Genomic DNA, 13,103 nt, shown 5'->3' on the forward strand with positions numbered 1-13,103 from the left:
CCCTTGCACCGACCCCCCTCAAAGCAAATTTCACCCTTTCCAATTTAATAAACCCCGCCAAGTCGTTGATCCAGGATTCCACGCTTGGGGGCCTCGCATCCTTCCACTGAAGAATCCTCCGCCGGGCTACTAGGGACGCAAAGGCCAGAACACCGGCCTCTTTCGCCTCCTGCACTCCCGGCTCCACTGCAACCCCAAATATTGCGAACCCCCAGCCCAGTTTGACCCTGGATCCTACCACCCTCGACACCGTCCTTTAGTCCATGATTTCTACAGCTCACCTTTGGGGGGCATGGCAATGGTGTTACATCCAAAATCAGTAATTTTCACCACCATTCGATTGTCCACAACACAATTTGTGGATTTCAGGCTCCCGTGCACTTCAATTTTGCTTGAATGTAGATACGACATTCCCTTAAAAACAAAGGTCAATGTAGGAGTCAGCAACTGAGTAGGACAGCAGCAAGATCCATCCTTTAAACACGACTTCAGGTAAACAATGCAACACCTGGTAAATATTAATGATAGATGGATTGGTTAATAGTTAACTGAGCAGCGTATGGAGGCGGCTTCATGCAGGGGCACCAGTTTGGGGGCATTGGTAACTGTGCCTCTGCCGTTCCCGCCGGCACGGTACTCCACCAGCCCCATGGTGGTGGAGGCCCTGAGAGTCTGGGGGTAATGGAGGAGACATGTGGGAGCAGAGGGAGCATCGGTCTGGTCCCCAATCTGTAATAATCACCGGTTTGCCCCGGGAAGTATGGATGGGGGGTTCTGGATCTGGCAGAGTAGGGATTGAGAGGATGGGGGATATGTTTATAGAGGGGAGCTTTCCGAGTATGAGGGCGCTGGAGGAGAAGTTTGGGTTGGAGGGGGGAAACAAATTCAGGTATCTGCAGGTGTGGGACTTCCTACATAAACAGGTGTCAACCTTCCTGCTCCTACCGCTAAGGGGGATTCAGGACAGGGTAGTTTCCAGAGGGTGGGTAGGAGAAGGGAGCGTCTCTGACATTTACAAGGAACTTATGGGGTCAGAGGAGACGCAGACCGAGGAGCTGAAGCGCAAGTGGGAGGAGGATCTGGGAGGAGAGATAGAGAATGGTCTCTGGGCGGACACATTGAGTAGAGTCAACGCGACCACAACTTGTGCCAGGCTCAGCCTGATACAATTCAAGGTTGTTCACCCGGCTCACATGACAGTGGCCCGGATGAGCAGATTCTTTGGGTGCTGTACCTGTCCTGGGAGTGTTTGATGGGGACAGTGTAGAGGGAGATTTACTCTGTATCTAACCCCGTGCTGTACCTGTCCTGGGAGTGTTTGATGGGGACAGTGTAGAGGGAGATTTACCCTGTATCTAACCCCGTGCTGTACCTGTCCTGGGAGTGTTTGATGGGGACAGTGTAGAGGGAGCTTTACTCTGTATCTAACCCCGTGCTGTACCTGTCCTGGGAGTGTTTGATGGGGACAGTGCAGAGGGAGTTTCACTCTGTATCTAACCCCGTGCTGTACCTGTCCTGGGAGTGTTTGATGGTGATAGAGTCGAGGGAGTTTCACTCAGTATCTAACCCCGTGCTGTACCTGTCCTGGGAGTGTTTGATGGGGACAGAGTAGAGGGAGCTTTACTCTGTATCTAACCCCGTGCTGTACCTGTCCTGGGAGTGTTTGATGGTGATAGAGTCGAGGGAGTTTCACTCTGTATCTAACCCCGTGCTGTACCTGTCCTGGGAGTGTTTGATGGGGACAGTGCAGAGGGAGTTTCACTCTGTATCTAACCCCGTGTAGTACCTGTCCTGGGAGTGTTTGATGGGGACAGTGTAGAGGGAGCTTTACTCTGTATCTAACCCCGTGCTGTACCTGTCCTGGGAGTGTTTGATGGGGACAGTGTAGAGGGAGCTTTACTCTGTATCTAACCCCGTGCTGTCCCTGTCCTGGGAGTGTTTGATGGGGACAGTGTAGAGGGAGCTTTACTCTGTATCTAACCCCGTGCTGTACCTGTCCTGGGAGTGTTTGATGGGGACAGTGTAGAGGGAGCTTTACTCTGTATCTAACCCCGTGCTGTACCTGTCCTGGGAGTGTTTGATGGGGACAGTGTAGAGGGAGCTTTACTCTGTATCTAACCCCGTGCTGTCCCTGTCCTGGGAGTGATTGATGGGGACAGTGTAGAGGGAGCTTTACTCTGTATCTAACCCCGTGCTGTCCCTGTCCTGGGAGCTGTAAATAATGACATCTTCATTTGATCAGACACACACAGATGTACACACATTCACACACAGAGACATACGCACATTCACATACACACCCAGATGTACACACACATTCACACACACGCACAGATGTACACACACACACAGATGTACACACATGCACAGATGTACACACACACACAGATGTACACACATGCACAGATGTACACACACACACAGATGTACACACACACACACAGATGTACACACACACACAGATGTACACACACGCACAGATGTACACACACGCACAGATGTACACACACGCACAGATGTACACACACACACAGATGTACACACATGCACAGATGTACACACACGCACAGATGTACACACACGCACAGATGTACACACACACACAGATGTACACACACACACAGATGTACACACACACACAGATGTACACACACACACAGATGTACACACACACACAGATGTACACACACACAGATGTACACACACACAGATGTACACACGCACAGATGTACACACACACACAGATGTACACACGCACAGATGTACACACGCACAGATGTACACACACACACAGATGTACACACACACAGATGTACACATCTGTGGGGGGGGTGGGGGTGGGGGGGTGGGGTGGGTGGGTGGGGTGGGGGGGGAATTGTTACGTTGTATTGTTCTTTTCTATTTATATACGGTTAACATTTACTTTGTTGTGTTAGTTGTTGCGTACGGTTTTGCAAAAACTGTTTTTGATAAAAATTTGAATTTAAAAAGTGAAAAAGGTTAACCCTGAAGCTTTGGGTGGCCATCTTCAATCTTTCGACAATCAGGTTGACGCAGAAAACATCTCCTCGTGAGGATTTGCAGGGGTGGCACTGACCTTTGCAATATCGTACATGACCGAGATCTTGAACTCCAGGTCCATGAAGGTGCCATCGGGGTACGATACTGTGTCATTCAAAACATCCTGAGGGAAACAATAGAGAGATTCAACACCATGCCATCCGCAGCAAGCAACAGTCACCTAGAACATAGAACAGTACAGCACAGAACAGGCCCTTCGGCCCTCAATGTTGTGCCGAGCCATGATCACCCCACTCAAACCCACGTATCCACCCTATACCCGTAACCCAATAACCCCCCCTTAACCTTACTTTTTAGGACACTACGGGCAATTTAGCCTGGCCAATCCACCTAACCCGCACATCTTTGGACTGTGGGAGGAAACCGGAGCACCCGGAGGAAACCCACGCACACACGGGGAGGACGTGCAGACTCCACACAGACAGTGACCCAGCCGGGAATCAAACCTGGGACCACTGGAGCTGTGAAGCATTTATGCTAACCACCATGCTACTGTGTTGCCTCACAGATCAATTTAGTCACCTTGACCATTGAGGTTTGGCCCTTGATGCAGTTCAGGTACAGCAAATGGTGCGGGTGACCGGCTGCTGGGGGTGGGGGGGTCAGCTGCCATAGATCACCCGACAATGTTCTTTCTTGTTTACTTCTTCTGTCGAGGTATTTTAAGTTTGTGAAGGGGTTCAAAGAGGGTGGGCGTGGAATAAATGTTTCCACTTTTGGGTGAAGCCAAAACTGTGGGCCAAAAATAGAAAACAGCCTCTAATTAAGCCAACAGGGAAATCGGGAGATAGTTATTTACTCAGATAGGGGCGAGAATCGGCAACTGACTTCCATGGGTCATGTTCAGGTGAATAGCATAGGTGACATAATGATAATAATAATCTTTATTTCATAGAATTTACAATGATGAATGAGGCCATTTGGCCCATCGAGTCTGCACTGGCCCTTGGAAATAGCACCCTACCCAAGCCCACACCTCCACCCTATCCCTGTAACCCAGTAACATCACCTAACCTTTTTTGGACACTAAGGGCTAATTTAGCATGGCCAATCCACCTAACCCACGTGTCTTTGGACTGTGGGAGGAAACCGGAGCACCCGGAGGAAACCCACGCAGACACGGGGAGAACGTGCAGACTCCGCACAGACACCCGAGGCCAGAATCGAACCGGGGACCCTGGTGCTGTGAGGCAACAGTGCTAACCACTATGCTATCGTGCCGCCCATGTAAGGGGAATACATAGATACATAGAAGATAGGAGCAAGAGGAGGCCTTTTGGCTGGATAAACATGAAGGGGAAAGTAATATCAGGGCATGTGGATAGCATAGAATGAAGAGGGGTGGGAGGAGGATTATGTGGGGCATAATCTTCGATAGAAACCTGTTGGGTGGAAGGCCTGTTTCTGTTCTAGTTGATTCTATGCAAAAGCAGAATCAGGTAAACAGATGCTGGTTTTATTTGGATCAATTTCATATGGTCGCCAGTAGTTTACCGGATATATAGTTGAAATTTAGTTCCCATTCATTTATCGACTGCATGAGTATGGAGCGAAACAGATTTAGAAAGGGTCCAGATAAACACGCTCCTTCCGTTGCCCACTTTATCAAAGGCTCTATCCCACCCACTTAATCTCCAACCGCATTCTTAAAAAACAGATCCTTAAAGGTGGCAGCACAGGTGGGAATGGTGGTAAAGAAAGCATCTGGCATGCTTACCTTCACAGGACAGGTTATCGAGTGTAAAAGCTCAAACATTATGCTAGAATTATATAGAACGTTGGTTAGGCCACATTTGAAATACCGTGTCCAATTCTGGTCACCGCACTACCACAAGGACGTAGAGGCTTTGGGGGAGAGTACAGAGGAGGTTTACCAGGGTGTCGCCTGGTATGGAGGGTATTAGTTATGAGGATTGAATAAACTGGGATTTTTCTCCCTAGAGAGACAGAGGCTGAGGGGCGATCTGACAGAAGTTTATAAAAGTATGAGGGGTATAGATCGGGTGAACAGTTGGAGGTTTTTTTCCCAGGGCGGAAATGACAATTACAAGGGGGCACAAGTTCAAGGTGAGGGGGGGAAAGGTTCAGCGGAGATGTGCGGGGGAAGATTTACACAGAGGGTGGTGGTGGCCTGGAATGCGCTGCCAAGTGAGGTGGTTGAGGCAGATACGTTAACGACCTTTAAGACTTATCTAGATAGACAGATGAACAGACGGGGTATAGAAGGATACAGGCGGTTGGTCTGGATAGGACACATGATCGGCGCAGGCTTGGAGGGCCGAGGGACCTGCTCCTGTGCTGTACTTGATGCAACCATCAATTCACACGAGACGGAGAGTTGAAGTGAACAGTGGGTTTAATCAGCTAGAACTGTGCCTGCCTGTGACTGCTCTGCACTGAGTGCCGCCTACAGGCTGAAGATCTATATACCACCCCCGAGGGGCGGAGCCAGAGGCGGAGCCCACAGGGGCATCAACATAATACAATGTAATGTAATACAATGGTGAATGGTAGCAGTAATACATTCACCACAGTATTGTTCTTTGTTCTTTAACCACACTCCCCATACACTCGATCAAAGAACAATACAGGATAGGAACAGGCCCTTCGGCCTTCCAAGCCTGCGCCGACCATGATGCCTGTTTGAACAGAAACCTTATGCACTTCTGGGGTGCGTATCCCTCTACTCCCATCCTATTCATATATTTGTCAAGATGTCTCTTAAACGTGGCTTTCATAACTGCTTCCACCACCTTCCCAGGCAGCGCGTTCCAGGCACTCACCACCCTCTTGCCTCACACATCTGCTCTAAACTTTGCCCCTTTCACCTTAAACCTATGTCCTGTCATTGACTCTACTCACCTACTTAATCTCTTGAGTAAAGGTTTTAGCCAGGGAAGCTAAGAAAAGTTTTTTAAAAACGTTTTTTAAAAGTATTTTAGCTGCAGTAACACTAGCTCTGGTGAAAGCAGAGTATTTTGGGATTCTATTTGTCAAATATTTAGCGGAGGTTTTAGGATCGACTAAAAACAGTTGGCCAAATGAGCATTAAATACATAGTTGTTCCACGTGGGACAGCATTCACTCAAAAGTATAAGTGAAAAAAGATTCAGGATTAACCTTGCTAACGAGAAACGAATGTTGGAAGAAAAGGAAATCTCCAAGATCGAATCGGTTGATGCAAGTCATCAATGACCTGATTGTTTCATGAAAAAGAATGTTATATATAAGGTGACATTTATTTACACTGCTGGTGGGTTGCAGATATTTGCAACGTCTCACTTTATGAATAAATCTGAAACTTAGGAAAGTTTCACGTCTGGCCTCCTCTTTCACCAACTGGCTATCAGGTTTAACAAATCAGAGGGGTTATCCCAATGTCCTGGCCAATATTCATCCCTCAATCATTATCACTAAAATAGACTATCTGGTCGTTATCGCATTGCTCTTTATGGGATTGGCTTCTGCATTCTCTACATTACCACAGTGACAACACTTTAAAAGTGACCGTAAAATACATTGGCACATGCTGAGGTCATGAAAGTTGCTATATAAATGCAAATGCATACATCCCCCTTCCCCCAAGCTTTTCCTGGATTTGATAAGCGGGCCACTTGCCAAACCCATACTCAAGTAAACATGCTTCGTGTGTCAACAGTGCTCTCAGGATTCTCAACTGCAAGGGCATCACAGCCAAGCTTGATCGTGTCCTAATCAAACACCCACTGGATAATCACCTGGAACCAGGATTTGTTTTCCAACCTGCCTCACACCATCTCCTCCCTTCCAATTCACAAGGAGCAAATCTATTAACCGTCAAGTGAGGGAAAGCAGCATCCATTCCGAAGTGCCCCTGATTAAAGCGAAGGAGGCTCTCGTCCGACTCACCCTCAGCGAGCCTCGCTCGCAATACTCCACCACTTTGAATATCTCAAAGTCAAACTTGACTGTGCCGTAGAATTTGGTTAAATTATAATAATCAATTTGCAGCAGCTGAAAGAGAAATACTTTTGTTTAGAATTTTGTAGTGAGCTGTTCAATAATAACAAAGAACAAAGAAAATTACAGCACAGGAACAGGCCCTTCGGCCCTCCCAGCCTGCGCCGATCCAGATCCTTTAATCTACCTGTCTCCTATTTTCCAAGGTCTACTTCCCTCTGTTGCCGCCCGTTCATATACCTGTCCAGATGCATCTTAAATGAGTCTTAAATAACAGAACGATACAGCAGGAAATGGAGGCCATTCTGCCCACCATACCAGGGCTATCTCTTTGGATTTCTCCACTCTCCTTTCCCCGTGGCTCTGCAAACTTTTACCCTTCAAGCATTTACCGAATCCCCATCAGAAAGCGATTACTGAATCCACTTCCATCACTCGTTCAGACAGATCACAACATTGTGTTAAAAAGTATAACTCTACGCCTTGGAGTATCACAAGGGCAGGATCCTGCTGGCTTTTATTGCCATCTCCCTGCCATCTTACAAAGGCTTGTTTGTTGCACTCAGACCTTCCAACAGCAACATGAATTTACATTGTGCCTTGGATGTAATAAAATCCGAGACTCCCGACAGTGCAGGAGGATGCCATCGAATCTGCACCGGCCCTTTGAAGGAGCACCGTAACTAGGCCCACACCCCCCTTCCTAACCCCCTTCCTAACCCCCCTTCCTAACCCCCTTCCTAACCCCCTTCCTAACCCCCTTCCTAACCCCCTTCCTAACCCCCCTCCTAACCCCCTTCCTAACCCCCTTCCTAACCCCCTTCCTAACCCCCTTCCTAACCCCCTTCCTAACCCCCTTCCTAACCCCCCTTCCTAACCCCCCTTCCTAACCCCCTTCCTAACCCCCCTTCTAACCCCCTTCCTAACCCCCTTCCTAACCCCCTTCCTAACCCCCTTCCTAACCCCCTTCCTAACCCCCTTCCTAACCCCCCTTCCTAACCCCCTTCCTAACCCCCTTCCTAACCCCTTCCTAACCCCCTTCCTAACCCCCCTTCCTAACCCCCCTTCCTAACCCCCCTTCCTAACCCCCTTCCTAACCCCCTTCCTAACCCCCTTCCTAACCCCCTTCCTAACCCCCTTCTAACCCCCTTCCTAACCCCCTTCCTAACCCCCTTCCTAACCCCCCTTCCTAACCCCCTTCCTAACCCCCCTTCCTAACCCCCTTCCTAACCCCCCTTCCTAACCCCCCTTCCTAACCCCCTTTGTAGCCACCTAAGATGGACACTGGGCTAACAAGATGGAGAACTGCTAAGACTGCAGGGAAAAAGCAGTTTAGCCAAGACAAGCAGTCTGCAAAGACTGATTAGCATTTTGCACGCAGCAAAACTAGTTTCTGGCCAGGTGGAAGATCTCAACCAAAGGTGTTAATAGCAAAACGCTTTGCATATTAATGAGGCAATCCAGATCTGGGCACACACAATGGCAACATTTGGGTTTGAATAGATACTTTAAGTGGATGTCCAGACAGAGCGGTACCAAAGGTATCCACCACAAGAGACCATAGAGACCGCCCCCTCCATCGAGGAGAGACCCTCACATTGGGGGATTCGAAAGATATCGATTGGGAGCTGATCCAATCGATACCTGAAGGTAAAAGCCCGCCCCAAAAAGGCACGGACATTGGGGCCCTATAAAAGATAGACCCCCACACATGGTCCGGTCTGTTTTTGTGCTCCGGCTTTGACTTCGACCCAGAACTTCGACTTGTATCCTGACTCCAGCCGTTGAGCACCAGCCGCCGAACCGTAAGTGACAATACGACGCTCGCTACGCGAACCAGCCCCACTAGACCCCCAGCGACCAGCACACTCTCTGAAGGTTACAGACCAAGATCGAAACGAAGGCCTCGCTCCCTGACCTTGCCTGTTCCTGTTTAGTTAAGTATTCTGATCGCTTAGTTTCGTTGTAGCTTAGTCCCTTAGCGTGTGCATGCGTATTTATTATATTTGTGATAATAAATACTAATCGTTTGGAACTTACTAATCGGTGTATAGTTTTATTACTTTGAACCTGACCTTGGAATATTTGTGAGGTGTTTATACGACACCTGGCGACTCCCGAGCTGAAAATACACATATAGAGCCTAGCAGTGTTAAGCACACGGCCTTTAAACGGAGGCGTGTTAATACACTCCAATAAACGCGAATTACACTCAAGTAAAACGTGCAACACCTTCCTAACCCCTTTCCTAACCCCCTTCCTAACCCCCTTCCTAACCCCCTTCCTAACCCCCCTTCCTAACCCCCCTCCCTAACCCCATAACCCCAATTAACCTTTTAGACAGTAATGGGTAATTTAGCACGGCCAATCCACCTAACCTGCACATCTTTGGACTGTGGGAGTGATGGAACCATCAATTCACTAGACACGTGCTTTAAGATACGAACAGTGGTTTTAATCTACTTACAACAGAGCCAGCCTGTTACACGTTGAACTCTCGATGAACTGAACGACTGGCTCTGAGCATTGGTATTTATACAGCAGTCCAGGGGGAGAAGTCGTGGACGGAGCCAAGAGTGGAGCCCTGTACAAACTCCTAAGCATTCCCAGCGCTACTCCCCCTAGTGGTCGGGCAACGCAACTGCGCTTACAAATGCATGGTCTCATGTATGTACAATACAGTGTGAATTACGGAGTTACATTCACCACAGGGAGGAAACCGGAGCACCCGGAGGAAACCCACACAGACAAGGGGATAATGTGCAAACTCCTCACAGTCGCCCGAGGTCGGAATCGAACCCGGGTCCCTGGTTCTGTGAGGCAGCAGTGCTAACCACCGTGCCTCCCAAGTGCGCCATAAATGATGGTGTAGCAATGTCCAAGGTGCTAGGTATGCATGTGGTGCTGAGTCCAGAGGTGGCGATCTTTGGAGTGTCAGACGATCCGGGAGTTCAGGGAGTGAAAGAAGCTGACGTCTTGGCCTTTGCCTCCCAGGTAGCCCGGAGACGGGTCCTATTAATGTGGAGGGGCTCGAAGCCCCCGAGTGTAGAGACCTGGGTTAGTGACATGGCTGGGTTCCTCAGTCTCGAGAAAATAAAGTTCGCCTTAAGAGGATCAATGCTAGGGTTCACCCGGAGGGGGCAGCCGTTCGTCGACTTTCTTGTTTAAAATGTCGGCGGCAGCAGCTTGTCGAGAAGGACAGCACAGGAGTAAGTTCCTCGGGAAAATCGCTTATTGTCACGAGTAGGCTTCAAATGAAGTTACTGTGAAAAGCCCCTAGTCGCCACATTCCGGCGCCTGTTTGGGGAGGCTGGTACGGGAATCGAACCGCGCTGCTGGCCTGCTTGGTCTGCTGTCAAAGCCAGCGATTTAGCCCAGTGTGCTAAACCAGCCCCTTCACCAGGAAGTCTGATGAATCACGCCTGCGTTGAAGGCGTTTGTGATCATCCGAGGCAAATTCAACATAAAGGTTGTAGGTCAGGTCAACTTCATAATACTCTTTGGAGTTTCTAAGCCCTGGCCCATAACAATGTGCATAAATCATTGTAAGAAGTCTTACAACACCAGGTTAAAGTCCAACAGGTTTGATTCAAACACGAGCTTTCGGAGCGCAGCTGCGCTCCGAAAGCTCGTGTTTGAATCAAACCTGTTGGACTTTAACCTGGTGTTGACAGACTTCTTACTGTGCTCACCCCAGTCCAACGCCGGCATCTCCACATCATTGAAGATGGTAGGACAGAGTAAGAGGGCGGTTAATAAAGCAGAGCGTATCCTGGGGTTCATCAACAGGGCCATAGAGTAGGAAATCAAGGACGGTGTTTTAAACTTCACAGCTTTGGCCTCAAGTTGTGAATTGCATTCAGGACTGGCAGCACACTACAGGAAAGATGTGAAAACACCGGAGAGAGGGCAGAAACGATTCTTGAGAAAGGTCCCAGGGATGACGAGAGGGGATGAATCAAGAACCAGGGAGCTCAGGTTTACGGTGATTGGCCGATGCAGCAAGGGAGGCAGGAGAGGAAACATTTTCACACAGCGAGGAGTTAGGATGGGGAATGCACTGTCTGAGAGCGTGGTGGAGGCCGGAGCTTTCAAAAGGGGAATTGAATCACCATCTGAAAAGGAAGATGGGGAAGAGGAGGACAGGCACGGGCATTATGGGCTGAATGGCCTGCTTCTGCGCTGACATCATTCCACGATGCTATGAATCAGCATCGCTGATTGCTCATTGCTGTCTGTGTGAGCTTGCTGTGGGCAAATTGACAGCTGCATTTCCATCGATATAAGACTGCCTACGATTGAAAAAGTGTTGAAATTGGCTACGAAATGCCTGGAGACTTTGCGACAGGCGCCCTAGAAATACAAATCTTTCTTTTTTTCTCTTTCCGTGCGTTTGTTACGAATGGAGCCCAGTGCGCTGGGGCCCGGGGCGAACGGCGGGTGGAGGTGGAGGGGTGGGGGGGGGGGGGGGGTTTACCTGGTTGAGTTCGATCTTCTGCTTCACAGTGAAGTTGCCATCTTTGTGCTTCAGCTGCTTCAAGGCAACAATCTGAAAGAGGAGAGAAAAGGAAATAATATTTCGCTCCGTGATCCTTCGACAGCACGCATTTCAGGTTTGCAAACCCGATGGTTCTTGCGAGGAATGTCTTATTCCCGTAGCGGGGAAGCAGCCTGGAGCGTGCTCGTCCAGGTAGCTGGGAGTTGGGCAGTGGGCAATGATATTGAGCATGTTTCATAGTATGAAACAGAATCCCTACTGGGCAGGAGGCCATTCAGCCCATTGAGTCTGCACCGACCCTTCAAAAGAGCACCACTACCCATAGCTACCCCGCCCTATCCCTGTAATCTGCACATCCCTGGACACTAAGGGGCAATTTTTGGACTGTGGGAGAAAACCGGAGCGCCCGGAGGAAACCCACGCAGACACGGGGAGAACATGCAAACTCCACACAGTGACCCAGGACCGGAATTGAACCCAGGTCCCTGGTGCTGTGAGGCTAATCACTGCGACACCGTACACTGTACATTCTACTGTTGGAACTTTTGGATTGGGGGTAGCGACAACAATTTGTATTTATATATCACCTTTATTGGAATAAAATGCCCCAAGATGCTCCACAGGCTCTCGCCATTAGAGGAGGCAGCACGGTAGCGCAGTGGTTAGTATTGTGCTTCACAGCTCCAGGGTCCCAGGTTCGATTCCCGCTTGGGTCACTGTCTGTGCGGAGTCTGCACGTTCTCCTCGTGTCCGCGTGGGTTTCCTCCGGGTGCTCCGGTTTCCTCCCACAGTCCAAAGCGTAGGTCGATTGGCCTTGCAAAATTCCCCTTAGTGTACAAAAAAGGTGAGGTGGGGTTACCTGGGTTACAGGGATAGGGTGGAGGTGTGGGCTTTTAAATAGGGTGCTCTTTCCAAGGGCCGGCGCAGACTCGATGGGCCGAATGCCCTCCTTCTGCACTGTAAATTCTATGAGATGGTGGCGCAGTGGTAATGTCACCCAGAGGCCCAGGTTGCTGCTTTGGGGTTACAGGTTCAAATCCACCCCATGGCCACTGCTGGATTTAAATCCAATTAATAAAAAACTGATCTGGTATTAAAAGCTAGCATCGGTAATGGTGACCATTGCTGATTGGTCGCAAAAAAACCCCCATCTGATTCACCAATGTCCTTTAGGGAAGGAAATCTGCCGTCCTTACCCGGTCTGGCCTACACGTGACTCCAGACCCACAGCGACGTGATTGACTCTGAACTGCCCCCCTCTGAAATGGCCGAGCGAGCCACTTGGTTCAAGGGTAATGAGAGACGGGCAACAAATGCTGGTCTCGCCATCTCATCAAAAGAATATATAAATACAAAGTTGACAGAATTTGACATTCAGTCACATAAGGAGATATTGGGACTGGCGTCCAAATGCTTACTCATAGAGATAGGTTTTAAGGAGCATTTTAAAGGAGGAGCTTGGCGTTAAAGGAAATGTGGAGAGGTTTAAAGAAGAAGAACAAAGAAAATTACAGCACAGGAACAGGCCCTTCGGCCCTCCCAGCCTGCGCCGATCCAGATCCTTTATCTAACCCTGGTGCCTATT

The 13,103-nt window shown here is 49.2% G+C and overlaps 1 protein-coding gene across 1 annotated transcript in view; it reads right to left on the minus strand.

Moving 5' to 3' along the window:
* LOC119956642 (heat-stable enterotoxin receptor-like) overlaps positions 1-13,103 on the minus strand; it is a 163,361-nt gene that overhangs the window by 51,263 nt on the left and 98,995 nt on the right. Inside the window, exons 14-17 of the mRNA XM_038783982.1 lie at positions 11,498-11,569; positions 6,970-7,074; positions 3,098-3,184; positions 282-414 (exon numbers count right to left, since the gene is read on the minus strand). Of these exons, the coding sequence (XP_038639910.1) occupies positions 282-414; positions 3,098-3,184; positions 6,970-7,074; positions 11,498-11,569 (397 nt within the window). The remainder of the gene's footprint in view (positions 1-281; positions 415-3,097; positions 3,185-6,969; positions 7,075-11,497; positions 11,570-13,103) is intronic.

This window comes from Scyliorhinus canicula, chromosome 23, assembly GCF_902713615.1.
Source record: "Scyliorhinus canicula chromosome 23, sScyCan1.1, whole genome shotgun sequence".
In the NCBI taxonomy this organism is placed as follows: domain Eukaryota; kingdom Metazoa; phylum Chordata; class Chondrichthyes; order Carcharhiniformes; family Scyliorhinidae; genus Scyliorhinus; species Scyliorhinus canicula.